The sequence below is a fragment of the Simochromis diagramma genome, unplaced genomic scaffold (genome assembly GCF_900408965.1).
Source record: "Simochromis diagramma unplaced genomic scaffold, fSimDia1.1 OVJJ01000685.1, whole genome shotgun sequence".
Classification (NCBI taxonomy): Eukaryota; Metazoa; Chordata; class Actinopteri; order Cichliformes; family Cichlidae; genus Simochromis; species Simochromis diagramma.
Genome location: NW_024387477.1, coordinates 11,632,140 through 11,656,614, shown reverse-complemented (window position 1 = coordinate 11,656,614; position 24,475 = coordinate 11,632,140). Strand labels below are relative to the sequence as shown.

Sequence of the window (24,475 nt, the reverse complement as noted above, 5' to 3'; positions counted from 1 at the left end):
TGAAGGTTGAGAATGGTGTATCTATAGTTTACTAATGTATGTAATCTTAGGAAAAAAGAAATTTTATAGAAACTTCTCCAGATTCTGGAATATATTTTATATTTATCCACCTGCTAATAATATTTATATTTTAAATTTGGCTTAATTTGGTCAAACTAATTTGCGTTGTCTGGCTGAGGATCGGTGAAGGTTTATTGAAGATTACTCAATAATAGAACAAAGCATAATTTAGTTATAAATATGACATTATTGGTCTAAAATAATGTTTGAATGTATTAAAGGGTACCGACATAATAAATGTCATTGCCTGTGTGGTTGCTGTCCCTAATAACAGCCTGTAGTAATAATATCCAGATGGATAGCAATTCAGTAACTTGTATTATTTTTGCATGGCTTTCAAAGTGCCAGCTTTTGTCAGATTGTTCCACCCCTTTTGTCAAAGCAAGACGTTGGTATACAATTTCCATAGTTGTTGCAGTCGAGTACATTTCATCTGGACTAAATTCTGATATGAAGACTATAATCTGAAAAATGGAAGTCTTTACCTCAGTCTACTTTCTCTCTTTCCTTTTCTGCTTAGCATGGTCTGAAATCCATGTTGGAGTCACCTGAGGGAATTCCTCTGCTAACCAGAGCCATCAACCCAAAAGTGCCTCATATGATGGTGGATGCTGTCAAGCTTCTTTCTGCCATCTCAATTTTGGAGCATCCTGAAAACCTGTAAGTATTAGTGAAATGTAGATGCTGTTTCAAAAAAGTGGAATGCACAAAGATAATGGACTGTTCTAGTTTGGATATTAGACTTGTATTAGACCAACTGACAGTGATGAACTGCTCTGCTGACATCAGTACTTGCTTATCATCATCATTTCTCTTCATCTGTTTCAATGAAATGACATTCTCAGTCCCCATTCTTTTCTTTTAAGGATAAATGTTGCATTCATGTATTGATTTAAAATGTACCATGTAGTGAAGCTTTATAATGATAACGTATATCATTATCTGTTTGTTTGTTTTTTGGTTTGTTTTGCAGTCACGAGCGTGTTTTAGAGGCCATTACAGAGGAGGCAGAGAAACAGGACACTGAAAGGTTTCAGCCACTTCTTACTGGAATGAGGAGCTCCAGCATTGCACTTAAGGTACATATTCAAATGCGTACCCATATTTCACCACTTATAGGTTCTCACATGGGCTTTTGTTTGGCAAATGACCCAGCCCGGGTGTCTTTGATCGACAGCACTTCTAAGTGGGTTATGCTGTATAAATACTCTATAAAACTGACTTGTGATGTGTTTTTGGCAGAGTGGCTGCATGCAGTTAATCAACGCCTTGATCAGCCGTGCAGAAGAACTGGACTTCAGAATCCATATTCGCTCTGAACTGCTAAGACTGGGTCTTAGAGATCAGCTGAAGGTACAGAAAACCCACTTGATTTCTTTCAACGGTGACTTTGCAATAACATACATTTTCACAGCTTTAATGTTTGTGTCTCCCTATATTGATGCCTCTGTCTCCCTGATGGGCTAACACACACATGCTGTAAAAACTTTTCCTACAAGCATTCAAACTAAAAATGTTTGACTGTCACTTTCCTCCTGCTATTCTCCATCATGATTTTTCATCTCTCCGCCTGCATCCTATTCCTTTCCCCGCAGGAGGTGCGAAAGATAGAAAATGAAGAGCTGAAGGTGCAACTCACAGTGTTTGATGAGCAGGCTGAAGATGATTCTGAGGACCTCAAAGCACGTCTGGATGACATCAGAATGGAAATGGAATATCCTTCCAATGGGCAAAATTGTTCCTTTGTGCAGCTGTCATGTTTGCTTTTTGTCCTTCAAAACAAAGAGGATCAGCATGATAAAATCTGGGCCTCCTTGTAATTTTCAAGTTTAGTGTTTTATTAGTTTCATTGGAAAGTGAAAACCTTCACCTGCTTTCATTTTCTTAATTACATCCAGTCCACCAGTATATGTGTAAGCAATTGTATTTTTAATTTTTTTTTAAAATTGTATTTTACACTTTTCTTTATTCAAGAAATTCCTCTATTTGTCCTCACTAGGGCAGTTTGTAGGCACATCTAATTTTAAGGGGAAAAAAGGCAATCCTGCCATCCTACCAACCTTGCTCTGTTGCTACTCTTTCTTTATAAATGACTAAGCACTTAGTTGGCTGCCTAAAAGGTACACCACAACAAGAAGTTGATTACCTATTCATTTCTATTAATGTATCTGAACTTGATGGTTAATGTTACTGCTCATGCATTAACAATGCGGGAACATTAGACCTAAGGATTTAGTGCTTGAAAATCTGCGTTTTATTTTTTTCAATTTTGGTATAATCTGAATGAACCACATTCTAAAAACACAGGATGTTTATCATCTACCTCTCACAGTGCTTCCTCTTTTCCTTTCTAAGGAGGTTAGCGTCCATGGTGGATAGTTTGAAAAGAATTCAACCTCACACTTTACAAAGTACACTGTACTTCTCCCTGCTGCTCTTGACGTGCAGTTCTGAATTTCAACACCAGATGTCTCCCAGGGGTTACCACCGCAGTGCATACAGAATGTTCTAATGAAGGAAGTGTGCTGGGCTAAGTGTATGAATTAAACACAGGAATATTACAGTACAGACATTTGAAAACGTGAACAAACAAGTGAGAGAACTAAATGGGTGTTAAAATTGAATCCTATCCTATACACTAGTGTTATTAAGATTAGGGTGCTTTAGAAATGTCAGTTTCTGCTTTTTGAAGGGGGAAAAATATCTTAAATAACATTAAATTGATCAGAAATGTTGATACTGACAGTTAATGGAATCATTAAATGAATCGCGTATGAATTTTAATGGAATGGCTACGTAGGCGTACAGAGACCCATTTTCAGCATCCTTAACTGCTGTATTCCAATGGCACATTGTGTTCCCTAATGCAGGTTTATTAGAAAATTGCTTCTAATTGTCCATAAGAAAAAAACCCCATTTGCAATTATGTTGGTGCAGCTGAAAACTGTTGTGCTGATTAAAGAATCAAAAAATGTCTAATTGAGTGTCTGCAGCGACAGCCTTTGTAGGTTTGATTATAGTCTCAAAAAGGCCAAAAAATGATTAGTAACACAATGTGCTTTTGGAATACAGCTGAAAATAGTGCTCTGTATGCCGATGTAGATATTCCATTTAAAATGATAAGTGATTAATGATTAGTTTCATTATTCATTGTTATTTACAGCATTTCTGATCAATTTGTTTTTAATTAAAATAACAAATGTGCTTTTCTTTCAAGGACATTTCTGTGCGCCTGAATGTTTTGCCTCAATAGCCTGGTGGAAAAAAAAAAATGTAGCTGATGTTGGTGCAGAACAGTGCACAGTTGTTGACTGTCATCTCTTTAGATGTTGTGTATGTGACTCTCATATTTGTGTTAAATTCTTCTATTGATCGTGTCTGTTGGGCCTTAACGTTTTTGCTTCAATGATGTGAGGGACATATTTGAAATCTTGGTCAACACTGTGAAGGACTCCAAGGCCGAGGGCCACTTCCTGTCCCTGATGCAGCATCTACTACTGATCCGTAATGATTACTTGGCCAGGTAGCACACACTCACATATACACTCACACATTCTCTTGCCCAAACTTGCACAAATTATGCTGTTGTTTTCTGGCACTTGCCTATTGATGTTCTTTTGTTATGAAAATAACTTGGCATTATGTTTAATGAAATATAAAACAAACCCCCCCCCCCCCCCCCCCCAAGAATGACCGAGAAATTGAATTGCTTAGTTTATTTTCACTCCCAACAAAGTCCATGGACTTTTTACCCAACATATAGGAAGCTATATAACACGTCTCAAAGTTAATAAATCAGTTTTCCCAGGTGGACAGTGAAAAGCTGCGAGCAAGAGAAACAAAGCTTCCAAAATGCCAGGAAAACAAAGAGCGAGAGGAGCTTTCATTTCTGCTTTTCTCTCCTTTCACGAACGTCTTTCTCCCTTCTGCACCTTCCTCCGTTTCATGTTTGTTTTCTAGACCCCTCTTCTAAAACATGAAAATTAATACAAATGCAAAGAAGAAGTCCAATTTCATTTTAATAGAAATAAGCACCATCAACTCTTATCACAAGAAATATGCTAATGCCTCTGTGTGTTTTCCAAAGCCCTTGGAGTTTTAGCTAAAGAAACTGAATAATTAAATGACAAGACTGGAGTAGAATATTGTTAAAGACAAGTCAGGAGTTGTGCTGCATTGTGTATGTCCATCTTAACACTTGGAACAAATGTGCAGAGATGTACCTATTTGAGTTGAGGTGGTGGTGTTTGTCTTGTGTTTTCCTTGATGCTATCAGATAGGCAGGAAATTGTAGTTTATTTTTAACACAGTTTGGGGGATACGTTGCAAAGATGGAAAAGGTAGGCCGGTCCAAACAAATAGTCCCAGCTGGAGTCTTTTCAGCTCCCCCACCATCTCTTCCATCCTACGTTTCTTTCCTATTCAGCTTTTTCCGTCCAGGTGATCCAGAGAAACACAATAGAGGTGGTCTCTAATGGACTCCGCAGAGAGACAGGAAGTGAGGGTGGGAGGGAGAGCTGTAGAGTGCCTGAAAATACAACTTGGTAATTATAGAGACGAAAAGAGGAGGAAGGTGGAGGTTGAGACAATAATCAAGAAGAAATTGAGAATTGAGGTAAAACGCTGCATAGAGAACCTGCTGCTTTGAAAAACCACCAAGAATTTAAAATGGGCAGTTTCAAATGTAGCTAATTACACTCATAGTACTGAGAATACTGTGTATGCAGACTGTAGGGCTTAATATTTATTATTAGTTTATGCTCATTTGATTGTGATTTACCCAAATATAGGTTTGGAACAACCAAAACTGCCTTGTCGGATTAAACCCAATGTCTAAATGTAATAAATTTGACCTCATGAAGAATGACAGAATTCAGATTTATCCAAATACAAATTTATTTCTTTTTGCTTAAACGCTTTTAAGAAATGACACTAGATGTCTCTCTTGCTCCACGGATAAATCTGAGCTTTAAGAAAAAAAATTTTTTTAAGTAAAGGAGTGGAATAAGTGTTAGACAAAGGCAGAGTGACTAAGAGAGAGACCAGTGAGGGAAGGAGACAGAATAAATAAAGTATTGAGTTTTGACTCTGGCAGCATCTAATGGGGTCAGAGGATAAGACACCTCCAAAATTGAGTGTCTGTGTGAAGTTGGCTTCATCAGACATGGGGTGCTGGGCATAAACCAGCACACTCTTACGAAAACATTTGAACACAATCAATCTTTGTGACAAGAAACTCAAACTGTCATCCTCACACAGACAGCCAATCTCAGTTGCTAAGACAAAGTGACAAAGGATGTGTGTGCACACATTTGTCTGCACAGATGAACTTATTTGTTCTTTGTCAGTCCAGTCCTAAAACAAATATGTGCCAGATTTCTTATAGAGCAGTTGGTTTGAGACTGGTATCATTAACCACATACATTTGTTGAAACTTATGAAATATGTGTATTCTGAGTGACAGTTTTGTTTTTTCAAAGTATCACACATGAGTTCTGATTTTCCCTGTCCTCTCATCAAATGTTATCCTCATATGGCTCTTTATTTCTCTCTCTCTCTCTCTCTCTCTCTCTCTCTCTCTCTCTCTCTCTCTCTCTCTCTCTCTCTCTCTCTCTCTCTCTCTCTCTCTCTCTCTCTCTCTCTCTCTTCCCCCCCCCCCCCAATCCATTTGTCTGTAAACCCATCTCTCCCTGTTTCCCGCAGGCCTCAATACTACAAGTTGATAGATGAGTGTATCTCTCAGATCGTACTGCACAGGAATGGAACAGACCCTGACTTCAAGTGCCGTAACCTCAGCTTCAACATCGAAGGCTTGATAGGTGGGTTGTTAAACCCCAGTGCCACAGTTGCTGTGTTGGTATCAATGGCAGTATACTTCAACCATTCATTTAGCACAAGTCTCAGAAACACCACAGGGTGGCGCCAGAGAGTGAGTGTGCATTAGTTTGGGGTAAATTGTGTTAGAGGTTTTAGCACAATTTTTCAAGTGACTTTTTTCACTCAGTTGTTCTAAAGTTTGAATTTGCTTACATGGTAACTTTTAGGTTTGATAGGTGTGGGTTTAAATGTATTAATACCATACATTTAACAAAAAACATTAAAATGCAGTAAAAAGTAAATTGGTGTTTGAAATGGGTATGAATTTCAGTTTAGTTCTTTTGGAAAGTTAAGTGGTGAGCACTAGTATGTGTGCACTTGGATTTGCTGACTTGAGAGGTGGTTGTAAACAATGACTTTAGTAACCTAAACCACAACAAAATAAAGGTGTGGGCCATGTCTCAGGAGTTCAGTGCTCTTTATGGCAGGTTTCCTTTGCTCACCGCAGGAGGCTCTAATTGCACTGCTTCTAAATGTGTCCTGAGACACACACAGGCTGGCTGGCCTCCTTTAAGGCTGCCAGAGTTATTATTGGTGGAAAGCAGCCCAATTCTGCCCTGCATGCATTATTTAGTGTTTTTCTTTGAACTCTGAAATTCAGCACAGTTTGTTTTCCTACATTCTGTCTCCCTTAGTGCTCTCTATTCGAAGTTTGTCCCATTTAGCCTAGCCACCATTACACACTCACCCCCCTACCCCCCCCACACACAAATCCATTGCACAATAAACTCGTACACAAATGCACACTGTAATTTTTATGTGGGTGAGTATATTATTGTGAGGTTCTTTCAACTGCGAAAATCGTTTCATTTTGCCTGCCTTGCTTGCTAGCTTATATAGATATGCAGTATCTTTCAAAGATTCAGCTGCTTTTTCCGCAGCCCAATTTTCATTGCAGCTGAAGATTCACACTTCACATTTCCAGTCTGTAGGGTTCACGTTTCAGTTCACATAATTTCTTCAATTTCTATTTTAGCTTTTCACAGCCTTCTATCTTTTCTATCTCTCTGCTTGATCCTCTCCCTCCTGGGCATCATGATTAGCTTTCTTTGATCCTGTGACATTGTGGCATTCATCTTCATGTTAATTAGCTCTTTTACTGCACATGCTTGTTAAGCCCTTCAGCACTGAACCACCTGTAAACCCTGCAATTATTCTGTAAAAGTACCCTGTTGGTCAGTCTGTGTCCTTCTCACCCTGTCCCCTGCAAAATAGTCTGGAAGTAAGACATTATCTGTCTTTTATTTTATCAGTCTTGGTAACTGTAAGAATTCTAAGTAAAGCGTTGTTTCGCAGAGAGAAATTGATGGGCTCTGACCTTTTGTCAAACAAAGGTGTATGTACTAAAGGCTTAGCAGTTAATGTTGGGTAGAAGCAGCATGCATGCAACACAAAGCATCAGATTGTAATGAGATGCATCCACAATTGTCTCAGATCTTAACTTTGAGTAGTGTGATACGGGGGAAAAAAATGGGGAGACAGATGGTGGGTGTGTGTGTGTGTGTGTGTGTGTGTGTGTGTGCATCTGTTTGTAAATTCATGTGAACACACAGCATGTGCCAGACTGAAAGGTACAATGTCTTCACGGTCACACACATGCAGGTGTGCTGTCAAGACCCTTATCTTATCTACCACCTCTTTTCCTCCTTATCTTCCCCTATCCTCTGTCCTTAATCTTTTTTGTTCCCAGACAATATGGTGGACAAGACCAAGGTGGAAACCAGCGAAGCAAAAGCCTCTGAACTGGAAAAGAAGGTGAAATAAAAAGAGATTTATACACATAGATAGATGGGAATACCTTACACACGTGTACACACACATACACACTAACACATCAACCCAGAGGCCTGCAAGCGATTACAGTCATATTAGACAGAAAAGAAAATCACACATTGTCAAAGTTAACATTTCCCCTTACACATGCAAACACAATGGGATTGAAATGAAATTCTGTGCAACCACTGTTTGTCTGACAGGGGCTGACAAATGTTTAAAGAAAAAAAAAAAAAGGTGGGTGGTGGGGGTGCAGAAAGTGACTAAGAAAATAAGCATACATATGTGTAACAGCCACCTGACAGATAAGTATTCTTACAGGCAAGCAGAAAACATACACAGCACACATGCATTCACACAAGAGGGGTAAATGCCTTGATAGTGGTGTGCTGCTACCCTGATGTTTCTGTCTCAGTGACAGCATAATTGCAAAGAGAGAGCTCAAACTAGCCTTCATTCATGCACACATAAAGACGTGCAGTCTCACACGGGATCATATCAATTGAATGTGCAACATCCACAAAAGCATCCATTACTTCTACAACATTGGATTCATTTTCATTGAACACACACACACACGCGCACACACACACCACAGTTCTAGTTGTGCATGATGGGGTAATTGCAGGCAGTCTCTTTGGCAGGAATTAGGAAAAAGGATGACAGCGGGAGTAACGGATCTGCTGTCTGCAAATTAAACAGCCATGTGTGTCTGTGTGTTCATGTGTTCATCTCTTTAAATACTCTTATCCTGTTTGTCAAGTGTCCTGACTGTAAAATCTGTGCAAATTTATACATGGGAGATATTTTTTTTTTTTCTTAATGCAAGTAGTTTTTAGTTCTCCCCCATGGAGGTGAATGGTTTGAAATATAAGTGAGAAGTGAGTTCATACAAATGCACTCAAGCACCCTAACTCAGTAATTGACACTAATTTGCAGTGTAAATTATACAATGAAACTGAAGGCTCTAGACTAAGAAATGGCTTCAACAGGTCTTTGAAATATGGAGACTGCTGCCTTTTTCATTTGCCACAAAATCCAGGGCATAAAAACTTGTTATGTTGGATGCTTTTTGTGGGTCCACACAAGTGTTAAGTATTCTCTTCTGTTAAGCACAACAGAGAATACTAAAGAATATTCACATTAGAGTTTATGCTTAAGTATGCAACTAATTTTGTAATAATTGCCAACATATTAGGCCGAGAACTTACACAGCAATAAAATGATGCAATCCAGGAACGAGTGAGACAAGTGTCTTCAGTGAAAATTGAGAAAAAAAAAAAGTGAAGATAAAGAACCTTGAAATTGACCACTACGTAACAATTGTAAAGCCATTTATCCAGCGCTTTTTAGGATAACTAAGACGGAATCTGTTTCTAACTATGACCCTTTACATATGTATTAGCTGGATGCAGAATTGACGGCACGCCACGAGTTGCAGGTGGAGCTGAGGAAATTGGAGAGCGACTATGAACAGAAGTTGCAGGACCTGAGCCAAGAGAAGGAACAGCTTGCCACATCTAAGCAGGAGCGAGAAAAGGAAAACCAGGGACTACAGGAACAGCTAGGCAACTTGAAAACACAGGTACACACAAACCTATACACACAATCTGTATAGAGGTGATTTTTAAGCATAAGATGTTTGGATTTTAGTGCATTAACTCCTCTCACATTCACATATGTAAAATTGATGCACTGCACAGTAAAGTCATGTAGAACCCAGTGTCAAACTTCTTTGTGACAGGTTGACTGGCACAAGCACCTCATGTAATGTTAGCATCACTGTTTCTTGCCAGTTTGTTTGTAAAAGCAAACAAAACTTAAGGACAGGATAAATAAAGACTGAGTCAGATAATCGAATCAGTGCGCTTTAATGTGCTGGAAGGCCATACACACAAAATGACTGTTAAAGCTGCATGAAGTAAAATATTCAAGGCTTGGAGAAACACAGTATTGTAAGTCTAAGCACCACAAAGTTTTGCAACATCTATGCACACCTACACAAACACAGAAGCCCCCTGGCCTTGAATTATTTTGCCAATTGGCATAAAAAAAGGGAAAGAACTAACAGTATATTGTAAAAGTAAGCCAAATCCTTTACAGATTAGGAATTTCAATGAAAAACATGGAAAGTAGGGGAATGAGACTATAAAGAGTAACTTTAAAAAAGAAAGCAGAAGAAAGGGAAATGATGGCGATGGGCAAAACAGAATTTTTAAGTCCAAGATAAACATGCTGTGTGTGTGTGTGTGTGTGTGTACACACACACACACACACACACACACACACACACACACACACACACACACATACAGTAGGGAGGCAAAGATGAGGATTGTTTGGCTGTCAGTGTCCTGCTGCCACACCAGCTGGACTCTGCCTCAGAGTGACACCCAAACTAACAAACACACCAAGTGACCCAGAACAGTCTGCCTCTGTGCATGTGTGCTCGTAACCACATGATGATGTTCCTGTGTTTGTGTGTGCGCGCCTGTGTTTATCTGTCGGTTAGAGACCAACACAACTTCCAAAATGAGCTTCATCCAGTGTGGCTGGTGCCAGCAGAGTCATCATCTCACTACACAAAAGCCCAAACATGCACACACAAACACACACATACACAGTTGTCCAAAGCATTAACAGCATCACGAGCCAGGCATCAAACAAGCTTCTCATACTAAGATGGCTCACTTTGTCTGTGTTTGAGGTACTGCCCATCGAAGATTTCTTCACATGTAGAGATCTCTCACTGTGCCTTCGTGTGATGCTGTGCCCAATTTTTCATCTGCTGCCTCACTAAGAAATCCTGCCTCAGAGCCTCTTTGTCTGTTACCGTCTTCCTTTCAAAGTCCAAGGGAGTGACATGGACAATTTGTTACACTGCATACACACATTCTTTCACATACCCATACACATTATGTACACTTGATACACCTAAGAACCTATAAAGGAAATAAACTCCCCGATACTAAATCCATAGATTTCCATCAGAACCATTATCTGCTCTTATTAGCTGCCAACTTTAATGACTTGGGCAGTTTTCTCAAGAATTGTCATCTCACTGATGTAAACACTGTAGTCAGTATTTCAATGTTGAAATGAAAAATTTATTTCAGCTGACTTATAATTCAGAAGTTTGTCTTCCTTTTTAAAAGTTTTTCTTCTGAATTCTTCTGTGGACTTGATTCCCTCCTGCCATGGTTTTCTGAATGTGCCTCATTTGTCTCCATCTCTCATTAAACTTTATCAGACCCAGGCTCTGATCATAATTCCCTATTTTTGTTTCCTTTCTTCAGTTTTCATGTCTTTATATTGGAAGAAAAACTTGCAAATCTGAAAATGGTCAATGTTAAAATTAATGTAAATTCCAGGAACTTGTCATCAGGGATACTCTTAACATTCTGCAATGGCCCTACTTATGTAAACAGACAGGAGACTAGGACCCAGTCAATATCAAACAATATTCATTAGGCAAGCAGACAAATATTTCAATGACTTGTTTTATTTTTCAAAATAGTAATAAATAATGTGTTAATGGCATTACTTTGGTAAAGTGTAATCTCAGCATTAAATAGTTGTAAAAACCTATATTATTATTTATGTTAAGTCTGCTTATTTCCCTTCAGATTGAAAAGCTGTCTAAGGATTTGGAAGAGGCAAAAACTAAGGTGATCACTGTTACCGTTCCTGTGCCAACACCTGTATTTCCCCCTCCGCCACCTCCACCTCCACTACCTGTATCATGCTATCCAAACGAAACTGTTCCCCGAGCCCCGCAGGGTCCTCCTTTACCGTGTCATACTAGTATTCCTCCACCTCCACCTCCTTTAACTGGCATGCCTGGACCCCCACCACCTCCACCCCTCCCTGGCATGCCTGGACCCCCACCACCTCCACCCCTCCCTGGCATGCCTGGACTCCCACCACCTCCACCTGGATGTCCTGGTATTCCTCCTCCACCCCCAGGTCAAGGGATGCCTCCACCTCCACCATTTGCCATGGGGGGCTGGGGTGCCCCTGCACCACCAGCACTGCCATTTGGGCTCAAGCCTAAGAAGGAGTATAAGCCTGAGGTTCAGTTGAAGAGAGCCAACTGGAGTAAGGTCAGTCTTACAGCAGTTCACTCTGTTTTTAATTTTAAATTTTGCTTCACCTATGTCATACTGCAAATTTTGAGTAAAAGGCAATGCAGGTGCTTTTTCACACTTTTTTTTTCATTGTAAATGAACCAAGATGACTCAAAATACAAGTTAAAGCATGGGTAATTCCTTCCACATATGTTTGAATATGGCCCAAAAAATGAAGCATAATTGAAGAAGTTGTCTTTGCTTTTGATCATCATCTTCTGTCTTGATGCCAAAAATCATGCCAATTTTCAAAATGTGTTGCTTGTCAGCTAACATAACATGCTGTTATTCAGCTCCTCATTATCACACAAACGGCTTGAGTAAAAATGGGCAGGGAATCTAAATAATTCAGTTTGTATGTCACAGCGTGCAAAAAATGAAAAGTGGAGCTTAAACAGCGGGATCTTGACCTAAAGTGACTTTCATTCATACGTGTATCTCATGACTATGTGCCTCATGTTCTTCTCCTCCCTCTCATCTGTGATGGTTAAAACATCAAAACGGCCCTCTGTCTTTCTTTAGCCTAAAGCTACTGTTTAATGGCTTCAACAGACTTCATCAGCATTTAGCTTCTCTCTCTCTTCCTCGCTCTCTCTCCCTCGCTTTCTCTCTGGTGAGAGTGTTTGACGAGGATGTCACAGAAATTGCTTTTTAATAAGCCTTCTTCTTTTAACTGCACCACTGAAAGATAATTAAATTGCTGCTAGAAAGGACAGTATTCTTTTGTAATTTAAATTAACTTTTTTTTTTTCCAGGCTTGGTCTCATCCTCCTTTTTGCATGCTCTCTTGCTTTCTTTCTTGCTCCTTAAGCTCATCCCCATATCACATTTCCTTTCCTTACTGTCTTTTCTGTCCTATACCCATCCTTGAGGCTTTGTCCATAATGAAAGGCCTGATATCTGTAAATTTACTACCACTTTTTCTCACTTGCTCTCCATTTCCCTTTTTCTCTTTCTCTTTTTTAATAAGAGCGTTTAGAAAGTGAATAAAATGTATGCACAGTTAATTGTGAGAAAGCACCAAATGGGGGAGGGAAAAAGTAGAAGTCTTTGCATTTTGGTGCACAAGGCTCTGAAGCTATAGATGCTTTGTTGTCAAGACGGTGTGGGACGATTAACGAAAATGAGTACTTACTTGCCCTTTGTGTCTTTCTTCCTTTCTCCTCTTCTCCCTCTGTTTTCACACTACTGCCGCTTCCTTTTCTTCTAATGAGCTTCTTTATCTGCTCATTGTTCACAAGGTGCATAGATGACCAATTTCTGTCATTCTCTAACACAACTAATTTGTTACTCATTTAGTAGCTCTCTGCCTTTCACACCTTAAACATGACCCCTTCCTCTTTTAGATCGGACCTGAGGACCTCTCAGAAAATAGCTTCTGGATCAAGGCGAAAGAAGACCAATTTGAAAATAACGAACTCTTTGCCAAACTTACCTTAACGTTTTCTTCGCAGACAAAAAGTAAGTGTGTGACTTGTCTTTTTAACTGCTCACTTTTATCATATTGTGTTTCATAATAATGAACAATGCCTTACTTTGCTTCTCTCCCCTCCCACGTCTGCCCCCTATCTAATGGGCTTCATGTCTATTTTGATCTTCCTGCTCTGCTTCCATCAGCCACTAAAGGTAAGAATAACAGATGCACACTTCCATTTTTCTTTTAGTCCTTTCCTCATACATCTTGTCCAGTGTTTCTCACCTTTTCTTTTTCTCCTTGGAGGAAACACTGCACATATATTATTCATAAATGCCATGTCAAAACAGCATCTCACATTAGTTCATGAATAAACCAATCACACGTTTATCTGTATATGTGTTCATCTCCCCAACGTGCCCATGACTTGTTTTGTTGAGACTCACTACTGGGTGAGATGCATTGGTACTTGGAGTCATAGAGGGAGATGAACAAAGGGAGAAATAAGGAGAAGGTCACTGATGTCCTTTGACTTGCCACCTGCTGTCCTGGCACAAAGCGCTGACACATGGGTGTACACACACCTGTCCACTCCTATCACCTTGTCCCAGTGTCACAGAGCCTTCTGGTCCAACTCCTCCATATTCAAATCATAACCAAGACACCCAGAACTCCCAGACAGTATGTGCTGTGTGTTTAAGGCCATCTGACCTTCACATTCAGTCCGAGCACATGTCAAATACTCACACACGCGCACATGCGCTTGCTCACATCATATACATAAACAGGAGCGTCCTTGCACACTTGGCTGATGCTAGCTCATGATGTGGCTTAAATGTCAGCTTTGGCAGCTGTCCCATCTGCATTCACCTGTATGGCAAGTTCTAACGCCTGCCTGTCACTCCATAATTTGACCCCTCCCCAACTCACTTTGGCCCATGCGCCCATGCCTCCTCTTTTTATTGGCCAAGACAGCCGCCTCTTCTGGATGATGTCTAATAACCTTTTCTGAGTGCTGTGTATAAAGACACCATGGCCTTTACATAGCAACCCACCTGTCTGTATGTCTGCCTGTGTGGGTGAGGGGTGGGGAGTTGTTGATTTCCTGGGCGTGTTTTGATAGTTGTGAATAAAACATTAATTGGCACTAAATTGGGAATTTGTGTGCCCTTTCAATCAATTTATTCTGTGCCGTTTCTTTTCCATATATGTTTGTGTATTTGTCATAGCACATGCCTATCAGTATCACACAACCAACTTAGTGGGCATGTAAATAATCTTCACTCCTTGTCCTTTCGCTTGCTTAAATACACCCCTCAAGATCGACATTCCTTTTGACCTCACCCTTCTTACCCTTTACCTCCGAGACCGCAGATTCACTCTTCCTCATCTGCCTCTTCTTCCTCCTCCTGTGCCGCCCATTCCTCGTTAGCCACTAAAAACTGACTGACACTACACTGAGCCACCGCTGACCCTCTCTGACCCTTTTCTCCATCAGCTGCCCAGCAGCTGGATTTTGCAAGCACACAGACACCCACACAGGAAAAACAACACAGGGAGGCGGGTAGTGCGCTCAGGGCAGGGTCAGAGATGTTGACCTCTGCTGCATGCTCGAAGAGCAGAGAGCTGATGGTGGGACACACGCCCACTGGCTGCACACAGCTCTCATGGACAAAATTCAACACTTTCACACACTCGTGCTCTTTAACACAGTTGTGTATCCATGACTTTAGAGGACATTACACAAACTAGCATTTATTTCCTGGAGATTTACTCTATGCTTAAGCATTAGTGCTACTTGTCTAACCTTACCCAAAATCCTATCATACACCTAAGCTCAACACGACTTCACCCTAAGATTTAATGCTTTAAAATATGGCAACTAGGTTTTGTTTTTTTTTTTGTTTGTTTGTTTTTGTTTGTTTGTTTTTTAACATCCATAACACATGAGAACAGATTTAGCTCACCTATAAATTGTTTTGTCTGGACAGAGATATGAAAATGTATGGAAATGTAATTTAACTTTTGATGTTTTCCCTGTTTGTTCTCTATATATCTGTTTACTCGCATTGAAAACAGGGTGAAGTTCAGGAAATCGGCTTAGGACTGTTATCAGTCTTCTTTCTCTTTAGATACTGAATGTCAGAATTTAACTAAATATATGCCACAATGCTGCACAAATTTCAGAGATAAGCGAAAACTTTGTGGTCTAGATCAGGTGATGTGATCTTAATTGTCCACTTTAAATGGATTTTGCTGCAGCAGTATCAGTTATGTTACAGTTATTTATCTGCAGCTAAAGGTAGTTTAAGTGTTTGAGATGCTGCAGTGCCTGATATTATGGTTCGAGGTACATTTAAAGTAACTGGTGTCTTTGTTTCACTAAGAATGCATTCTGCACTTTATCATGTAACTATGGAGTTTGGCTGATCTTGGTACGAGACACTTCACTGTTACATTGTACAGCTTTACAGCTTGACATTGATTTTTGTAAGCTTTATTTAGAATACTGACCAAAATGTACTAATAAGTAACTACCCACATTCTACTGATGTATTAGTGGAGAACTAGTGCTATTATACTGCCAGATATGTGTAAGAAGAAAGCTATTTTTTCCCTTATTGTTGTATGCAAGTGTAAAGGCTTGTACAAAGATCAGACTATGACCTATGTTTGGCTTTAAAGTTGTTAGTGTAGTATAAAGGAGTTTTGGCAGGAGACTTTTTGGCACATTCTCCCGTAAGCATGGTTTCTCACTTAGAAAACCAAGATAAGCATTTCAATTTGTTTTTATTTCTCTTCTTAATTCGTTTTTTAAACTAATACTGTTGGAGGATCAGAAAAAATGTTTCTCTCTTTTTTTTTTTTTTTTTTTTTTTTTTAATGAATACTTTTTTGGAAAAGTACAGGTGGACAGTGACAATACCAGAGCTCAGACACTGTTCTTCTAGTATCAGTGTATATATAACCTGAACTGTCCTTTTTTTTTTCACTTTTGCAGTCAGCGTGTTTGATAGCAGGTGCCTTTTGAAGTCGGCACCTCAGATAGCCCAATTAGCGAAAGAATGAGAGAGAGAGAGTGGGAGACAGAAAGGAGGTGGTGGGTGAAATAAAAGAAGCTTGAGCAGAGGGAAAGGCTGGACTAGGGGGAGCGGTGGTGATTAATTTGATTCGGGAGAGAAAAGGGCCAGGAGCATATATAGTTATTAATCCTCATAATGGGAGGATCATTTTCATATCCCAATTCTCCAGCCTTTACACCCTTACCTCTTCTGTCTCAGTCTCGACTGCTGTGTTTCTGTGCTCTGTTGTGGTATGTCGTCCTCATTTGTCATTATGGTGGAGATTCTCTCACCCAAAGGAGGCCCATTGTCATGCTATCCGCTGTGTATCGCTGCATAACACACCTACACATATAACTGCACCTTTATGTATCGCATTCACTTTCTATAAATTACAAAAACGTTTATCGTGTATGTTTGTCAGCACAAGGGTCCCTGTATGCTGGTGTGCTCGACAGAGTGGGTGGGTGAGCTCAGCCACATTTACAGACCAATTATAATAAGCCTTTTGATCTCCCTGTGTTCTGACGAAATCAATTTCCTTCTCTGTAGGTAGGTGTGTGTGTGTGTGTGTGTGTGTGTGTGTGTGTGTGTGTGTGTGTGTGTGTGTGTTCGTGTTCTCTGTAGGTGTTTATGTGTGTCAATGCATGCACGTATTAGCTGAGTTTTAACTTGGGTCTACTCTGTTCACTTTTCACTTTAATGAGCCAGAAATCAGCAAGAAAGTGCATGCTGTGTGTGTCTGTGCGTGTGTCTGTTTGCATGCATGCCTGGGGCCCTCACCAGGGTTGTAGACCAATCAGTTAAAGGGATGAGAGATGTAATATATCACCAATAAAAGACCAAGAGGCATAGAGAATGATGGTGCCATGTTGATTAGATCATTACATCTTCTGCTAGATAGAGTTCACAACATTTGTTACTTGTTTGTGTTACAGTATACAGGCTCAAGGTCATTGCAAGTTGAAGAAATATTTCCATACTAATGAAGTGACTTAAGCAGACTCCTACCCCTACAGCACAGTTGTTTACAACAGTCTGATTGCTTGACTGGTAGAAAAAATGGCAACTGTGTGATTACATGATTGTCACTCTAAATTTGCCTTTTGGTCCTTTTTGAGAACACAAGCCGGGGGGACGGGGATGCAGTTTAGTGTCTCTTCTAATTTTAAATCTAATTGGCAAGTAGTCACTGCTTCAGATTTGACAGGCCTCATGACATGAAAATCATTTCAGGTGAGAAGATGAAAAACTGAATGGATACCTTCACTATGATACACTATGATACCTTCACTATGATATACACTATGATACCTTCACTATGATATCCACTCTATATCCACAGAGTATTATAATAGAATGTAGTTATAGAAGATGATTTACTTTTGCACCGCTGCCTGTTCTCTAGGTCAAGGGCAAGAAATGTTCGAGCTGTTCAGTATATGTGTTTAATTGTATGTATGATTATTTATAATTAGGCAGAGTTTTAGATGATGGTTTATGGGTTATTGAGTGTCAGAGCTGGAGTCTCCTAAGACTGTTTAAAAATGTACTAATAAGCCAGTTAGATGAGTAAATGAGGGATGGGCATACTGAATGAAAACATAAGTGTTTGTGCATGCCTGTGTACGCCTGTGCAGTTGTGCTAAATCAGTATTGGCTTTGAAAAGCTTGTGTGCAATATGTTTTAACTTCTCTTTGAGTATGGGTATATCTCTGTGTGTATGTTTTCACTTGTGTAGCCTACTACAGGTCTTGTTAATTGTGCAGTGCTCAGGCTGGGGTCACATAAAGAGAAGCGGGTTAATGCAAGGGTCACTAATGCTGTGTATGGAGCACAGAAAAAAATATCACACCACACTTTCCTTCTATTCTTCCTTATCCATTTCATTTCTGGATGTAGCCATTTCTCTAATTATATCTCCTTTCTCAACCTTTTTGCTGCAAATAGTTACATGATTGAATAACTGTGGCTCTTTATACAGCAATACCTGTGAGGTGCACTAATCTAAACCGCTCCAGTCTGTCCATTTTCTAGTAATTCCCTACAGTCCCACTGGATCTTCAAATTAGACAAAATATTATTTCCCTAACAGTGTTTCCAGTCGGTGTAAGGATAACTCTGTCTCCTTTTAATGTGAAAGGGTACGATGGGTTTGTTTGCCCATTGTTTTGCTCCAAGGGTGAGCCCATCCATCCTGCATAGCATTTGGGGACCAACCACTTTAGTAGGTGAAGGTCTGTGTATATTGTTGCTGCTTGTTGATCTTATGTTCCAAACTTAAGATTTGGTACTCTCATCCCAAGTGCTTCACACTCTGTTGCAAACCTTCAAGTCCATGCTGAGGACACATTTTGATATCAAACCACATCACTTGCAGTGACTTGAATGTGGTCATGCTAATCATAGACAGAATTGTCTAAACGGCGCCCATATCCCATATTTAGACCAAAATATTTTCTAGCTTTTCAATGAGCAGGTGTGATCTTCAAATGACGGATTTGATGTTTATAGGTTATGTTTGGTTTTTTTGTGTTTGTCTACCAGTGCTTAAGTTTAAATCCAAACTATACCTCTTAAGCCCTCAACAGCAGCGGTGCATTAGGTTGGCTTTGCTTGTCTCTAAGCCTCGATGTGTATTCTCAGTTCGTCAATAGCAATCGTTCCCTTATTCATACTCTTTATGGTTACGGAACAGCCGCAAAATGCGGTTTATTCATCAGGCCTTATCAGGTTCAAACACATCTGTGCGTGCTCACGTTGGTTCTCACTGCCAACTGCAACAGCTCACTTGTATGTGCAAACAGAAGCATACGCTTATGCATACACATGTAAGCATGCTCACACAAACATACACACACTCTCACAGTTTTGTCCCACTCATTCTCTTCATTTCATTCCTCCCTCCATCCCTCCCTCGTTACAGCTCTCTCCCCACTGTTTTGCATGCAAATGAGCTAAGTGTACTTATGCCCTAGCATTACTGCTGTGTGTGCCTAATCTCCTTGCTGCCTTTTCTCTTTCCTGGAGATTATCCTGTTTTTAGACAGAATAGGCCTTCTACGCTTCACTCGGCTCCTCTCCCAAGCAGCCAGCCAGCTGGTCAGTTAGCCAGAAGCCAACCTGCCAGCATCCCAGTCTCGCATCCCACTACCATTAGCATTTTAAATGTTCCCAGTGATATGACAACTATGCAGCAGTTGAAAAAAATCTGTGTGTACGTTTGTGCGTGTGCGTGTGTTTTTAATTGAAGGATTGGTGATAAGCTCTAAAGCTTGTTACAGATGCTAAGTGTCCTCAGTTGTGCGATTTTTGTCTTTTTTTCTTCTTTTTCTTTCTTTCTTTTTTTTTTTTTTTTTTTTAAACTTAGGCCAAGAGGGAAATAAACATGAACAGAAATGGAAGGATGCAGGGATGAAGGCATATATGTATGCACACCTACAATCCTTCCACCTACTCTTCCCTGATGTTTTCCTTCTCTTGGTCACAACAGCATACTCTTGCTCTTTCCTCCGCCTCCGTTTCTCTTACATGTGTGTGCCTGTGCATTTGCGATTTCTAAAGCGTCAAGTTGAAGTGCTTTAACTTTGGTGCTGAGGAGGGAGGAAAGTCAAAGTGAGGCTGTATCTATGATTAGAAAGCATGTTAATGAGAAATAAGACTGATAAAGAGAGGAGAAGAAAGAGGCAAAGAGCCGATTATAGTTGACTGTGGCAGCTGCTCCCTCTCTGTTTACTTTTTTGCGATATAAGCTACCTATTCCTAAGGGCCATGGTGCACACATACACAGACACACACACAGGAGAGTTAGCCCACTTTGATGTCACTGATAGCATTCATAAAAAAAATAAAGCTGTATAGAGCAGCAACTTCAAAGATAGAGTTGACAAGATAGGAGCATTAACCCCCATCTGCCTTCTACTTCTCTTTTCTCTTCTGATTTCCTCATCCCTCTTCTCTTATCTCTGCTTGGTAAAAGGGTTCTTATGAAATGAGACAATGAATGAGCGATGGAACAAGAAAAATGATGGAAGACTGGTTAGGGTGAAGATAAACCAAGCTGTAAAATGAGAAAAGGAAAGATAGATTGCAGCAACAGTGGCATTTGAAGGTATCCTTTATAGTCCAAATCTCCTAAGTCAAAATTGGTTAACAGTAGCCTTAAGCAGCTGCTGCTGCTGAAAATTCTGTGTTAGCTAGCTAGTGAGTTATTAGGGTGCTACTAGGCTATTAGACTGTTGTGCTTATAGCTCACACCATGTCCTTGGGTTTCTTATACAACCACGCATATTAAGACTATCAATTTAACCCAAACTTTGTACACTTTCTTAAAGTGCATAGTACTTGTTTTTTTCCAGATGTAGGTGTAACTGTGTGTGTGCTTTTGCTTTGTTCCTCGGCACAGTGAATGTAAGCTCTGAGTGTGTTGCAAGCTTTTATTTCTACATTTGCTGGTGTAACATGGCCCTCTGGTCTTGAGCTGTGAAGGCTGTGTGTAATATAGATAACCCAGTGGCATTTACACCAGACAACAATGGTATTTAGAAGACTCGGTGGGGTAGGCCATGCTCCACTTTCTGACCTTAATCTGCTACCGTGTGTGTGTGTGTGTGTGTGTGTGTGTGTGTGTGTGTGTGTACCAAAATGTATGTTTATATGTCATGGATGTTGAGGCCAAGAAGTGAGAAACTGTATGCACAGTTTGTGTGTATGTGCTTTTTGGTCATTTCCAGTTGGTTAGGGCTTCTGTCATAGATGTGTGTTTATGTGTATTTGCATGTTGAAACCTTTGCTCTATTAATCGGTATCTGCATGTGTCACGTTCTGTGCAATGTGGGTTCTGCATCGCCTAGCCAGCATCTTAATTTTTCACTATCCCATGCACTGCATGAAAGTTTAGTTCTACACCCTCACCATCTCGATCTTCCTCTCCCTTGATCTGCTCCTCCCATCTTCCCGACTCCCTGTACCGCAACCAGCATGCCACCCTCTCCCCCTCTTGTCACACACATGTGCACGTCTAATCAAAGCTAGGAGCACTCTAGATTAGCACTTGAGAAAACTCCCTAACGACATGCCTTCATTTTGGTCGTTTTCAGGTGCTCTCTTTCCTTCTCCCCCATCACCTCCTCCTTGGCTTTGAATTTTTAACCTCCCCACTGAATAAGAGATGTGGCCATCCTCATGGGGAAAGGAATGTTGAAGACAGGGCAAAGATTGAAGGAAGGGAGGGTGCGGGGGAGGCAGAAGGAAAAACGTTGTCCCTAAACATGCTTTCACATTTATCCCCTAAAAACCCTGTACTGTGTGCTCAATAATGCATGGCCATCTCTCACACCCTGTGCCCTCCCCCTGTTCTTATTCCCTATTTCCTTCATCTCCTTCATCTTCTCTTGTTGGTTCCCCCAGCAGATTAACTCCAGGGTGAAACTGAGACTGACAAATCAGGGTGATGGTAGCAGGACGCTGGGGACTAACAGTAAAAAAAGAAAAGGGGAAAAAAAATTGAGACAGAGGGAGAGAGAAGGAGAGCAGATGAATCATTTGTCATTTTGTGAATAGAGTTACTAGTTAAAGTATTGATCTGAGCGAGTGGGCTTTGAAGTTGTACTATTTCAGAGAGACTGTAGAGCTTGACTGGGCCTCAAAATTGAAGTCAGGCTCCAACTGAAACCCCCCAAAATTCCCTCTTTGCTTGAACAAAGCTTGTGGAGTGTCTAAAACATGATTGAATTCTCTAATCATTTTGCAGCTTGTTTTCATTTTGATAGACAAATCCATCCGTGACTAACCCTGAAACTGCCCGTTCCCATTCTTTTAAAACATGAAAACATCAGTGTGGACACAGCACAGTCTTGAAAAGCAGTCAAAAAGTGTTCAAGTTATACAAAAAACCCAAAAAACATTTCAGTTAAGATTAATGAAAGGTATGTTAAATTTCATAATAAGCAAGCAGTATGTGGTGCATACAGCTCCTATAACTAAAGCAAGTCAAATATTTTTGCATGCGTACAGCCTTTGTCTTTTATTTTGTGAGTATTGTTCTCAGAAATGCTTTATCTGCCTGAACTGTTATGTTGTAGATGAGTAGTGAGCAGAGTGAACCATTCAGAACTTGTTGTGCTTTCACATGGCTTCAGCAGCAACTCCTATCTGTTTGGGTGAATGGAGTGGTACGGGAGAGACTTCTAAAGATCTCTCCAAGGAGATTTCTTTTTTTTACTTTATAAAAAAAGAAAAAAAAAAGAAGAAGCCTAGTTGTGAAAGTTTTTGAACAACCCACAAAGTGCACGCTTTCAAACTTTCATGTTGGTTTTTTAGTCTTTCCATCTTACTTTTTTCTTTGTCTTTAGCCTAAAAAAAGACAAGGGTTTAGCACTGTGAAAGCAATGGACCATAAGAGCAAAGATCAGTCAAGCTGCTACCAATAATGACTTACAAATATTATAAAGCTACATTTGTTTTCCTTAAAAATGAATCTGAAAGGAAAATACACATAAAGATGAATTTTATTTATCAGTTAAATTTCTTTTAATTGATAAATAAAAAAATAAATATTCTGTGCTGCACAACATTCTGTGTGGAGCTTCAGAAATGCAGCTTTGCCTTTTTTCCAGACTCTGAGAACCATTGGTAGGACTTGATGTAACAGTAGAGCTTTTAAGACAGAAAGTCGGTTAAAAAAAAAAAAAAAACATAGCTGTTTGTTGTCTTATAAGGTAGTTGGTTCACCCATGAAAGATAAACGCTTATCGTCAGTATGGAACAGTGCATATTTTGGGAGCTGGAGTAATGGATAAATGATGCTTGATTGAAGCCAGCTGAAGGAAACAAACATGTAGACGACTGCATTGTTTTTCCCAGAAAATGATGACGACAACACTCAGTTAAGGTTGATGGTGGAGGGTTTACACCTGCATTCTGAAAATTTGCTATTAAATAGATCAATATTTGTTGTTTTAGTTTTAAGGTATTTGTTTTATATTTGAAACCTGCATGCACTAATTGGGGAGGAGTAGCAGAGATTATTGTCAAAGGTATAGGTGGATGGAGACTTATTAGTTCAGTAGATGAGAAGATGGATGGCAGTATTTTGGGGGAAGAGGAGAGAGGTGCAGAATGAATGAGGCTCAGAGAAGGACGAATGGAGGCAGGAGGGATCTGTATACGATTGAAGAGAGAACTGAGGAAGGGAATGAAAGAATGACAAATGATCAAAAGGTGCAGAGACATGAAGCGACTACAGTGATTGAGGAGATGGGTATTGGGGTAAGGTAAAATGAGGAAACTTGAGTCAAGTTAGCTGCGAGAGTGTGAGAGTGAAAAAAGGTGAAATAAGAGCGCTGGATGGAGGGTGTAGGTGTTCAGGTTGGTCATAATGACATATTGCTTATTGGCTGCTGTAATAGTTGATTGTAGCTCTGACTTTTCAGCTGGGAGAGATGACACCAATGCTCCTAACAAAAGGTGACTTCATAAATGTGTGTATGTGTCCTAAATGCCCTTTTCTCTGTCAGCATACAGTATGTGAGAAAACAGATGTGATGGGCAGAGACCTTTTTCTGCCTTTTAATCTTTTACTGTGTCTTTCTTTGTCTGTGCTTTTTGTCTCTGTGGGGTGAAATACATCATAGCAAGCATTTTAATGCAGCACTCCACTCCCTCCAAAAGTGTTTGGCTCTCCACTGAATCTCTCCACTTTCCTTTCCTCTTTCTGTTCTCCAAATAGGTTATTTGGGGCTCTGTACTTAACTGTACATAGTTAGTGGTCAGCGCGCGCACACACACACACACACTTACACACACTTACACACACACACTTACACACTTACACACTTACACACTATGCCACTGGGCCTCCTTAGAGATCGTCTGCTTAATACTGCATAGCACTTAGAGGCATCAACAAGCCCCATGGTGCTCCACTGAGGCGTAGAAGGCATGAAAGCATGCTAATTCCCCGCAACGCACTCCATCTATCCCTCTGTGACCCCCCCCGCCCCCTTATCCCCCCCAACCACCATCCATCCATCACGCTACTTCTACGTTCTGCTCCTCCAAATCTTCTTTGTAGCCAGCATGGTTTAATGAGCACAGAGCACACAGTGACACACAATGAAGTAAGTTGCACGGTACTAATTTATTCTCTGATCTACTTGTA

The 24,475-nt window shown here is 40.2% G+C and overlaps 1 protein-coding gene across 4 annotated transcripts in view; it reads left to right on the top strand.

Moving 5' to 3' along the window:
- Window positions 1-24,475, top strand: part of LOC120724306 (protein diaphanous homolog 1) — a 96,248-nt gene that overhangs the window by 30,837 nt on the left and 40,936 nt on the right. For all 4 annotated transcript variants that reach the window (XR_005693881.1, XM_040016424.1, XM_040016425.1 and 1 more), the window contains 11 exons: window positions 581-720; window positions 1,034-1,139; window positions 1,303-1,413; window positions 1,656-1,774; window positions 3,467-3,583; window positions 5,764-5,879; window positions 7,628-7,692; window positions 9,116-9,295; window positions 11,337-11,813; window positions 13,184-13,298; window positions 13,455-13,463. Coding sequence is in view for 3 of the 4 variants with exons in the window: in XM_040016424.1 (XP_039872358.1) it covers window positions 581-720; window positions 1,034-1,139; window positions 1,303-1,413; window positions 1,656-1,774; window positions 3,467-3,583; window positions 5,764-5,879; window positions 7,628-7,692; window positions 9,116-9,295; window positions 11,337-11,813; window positions 13,184-13,298; window positions 13,455-13,463 (1,555 nt within the window). In the remaining variant the exon portion in view is untranslated. The remainder of the gene's footprint in view (window positions 1-580; window positions 721-1,033; window positions 1,140-1,302; window positions 1,414-1,655; window positions 1,775-3,466; window positions 3,584-5,763; window positions 5,880-7,627; window positions 7,693-9,115; window positions 9,296-11,336; window positions 11,814-13,183; window positions 13,299-13,454; window positions 13,464-24,475) is intronic.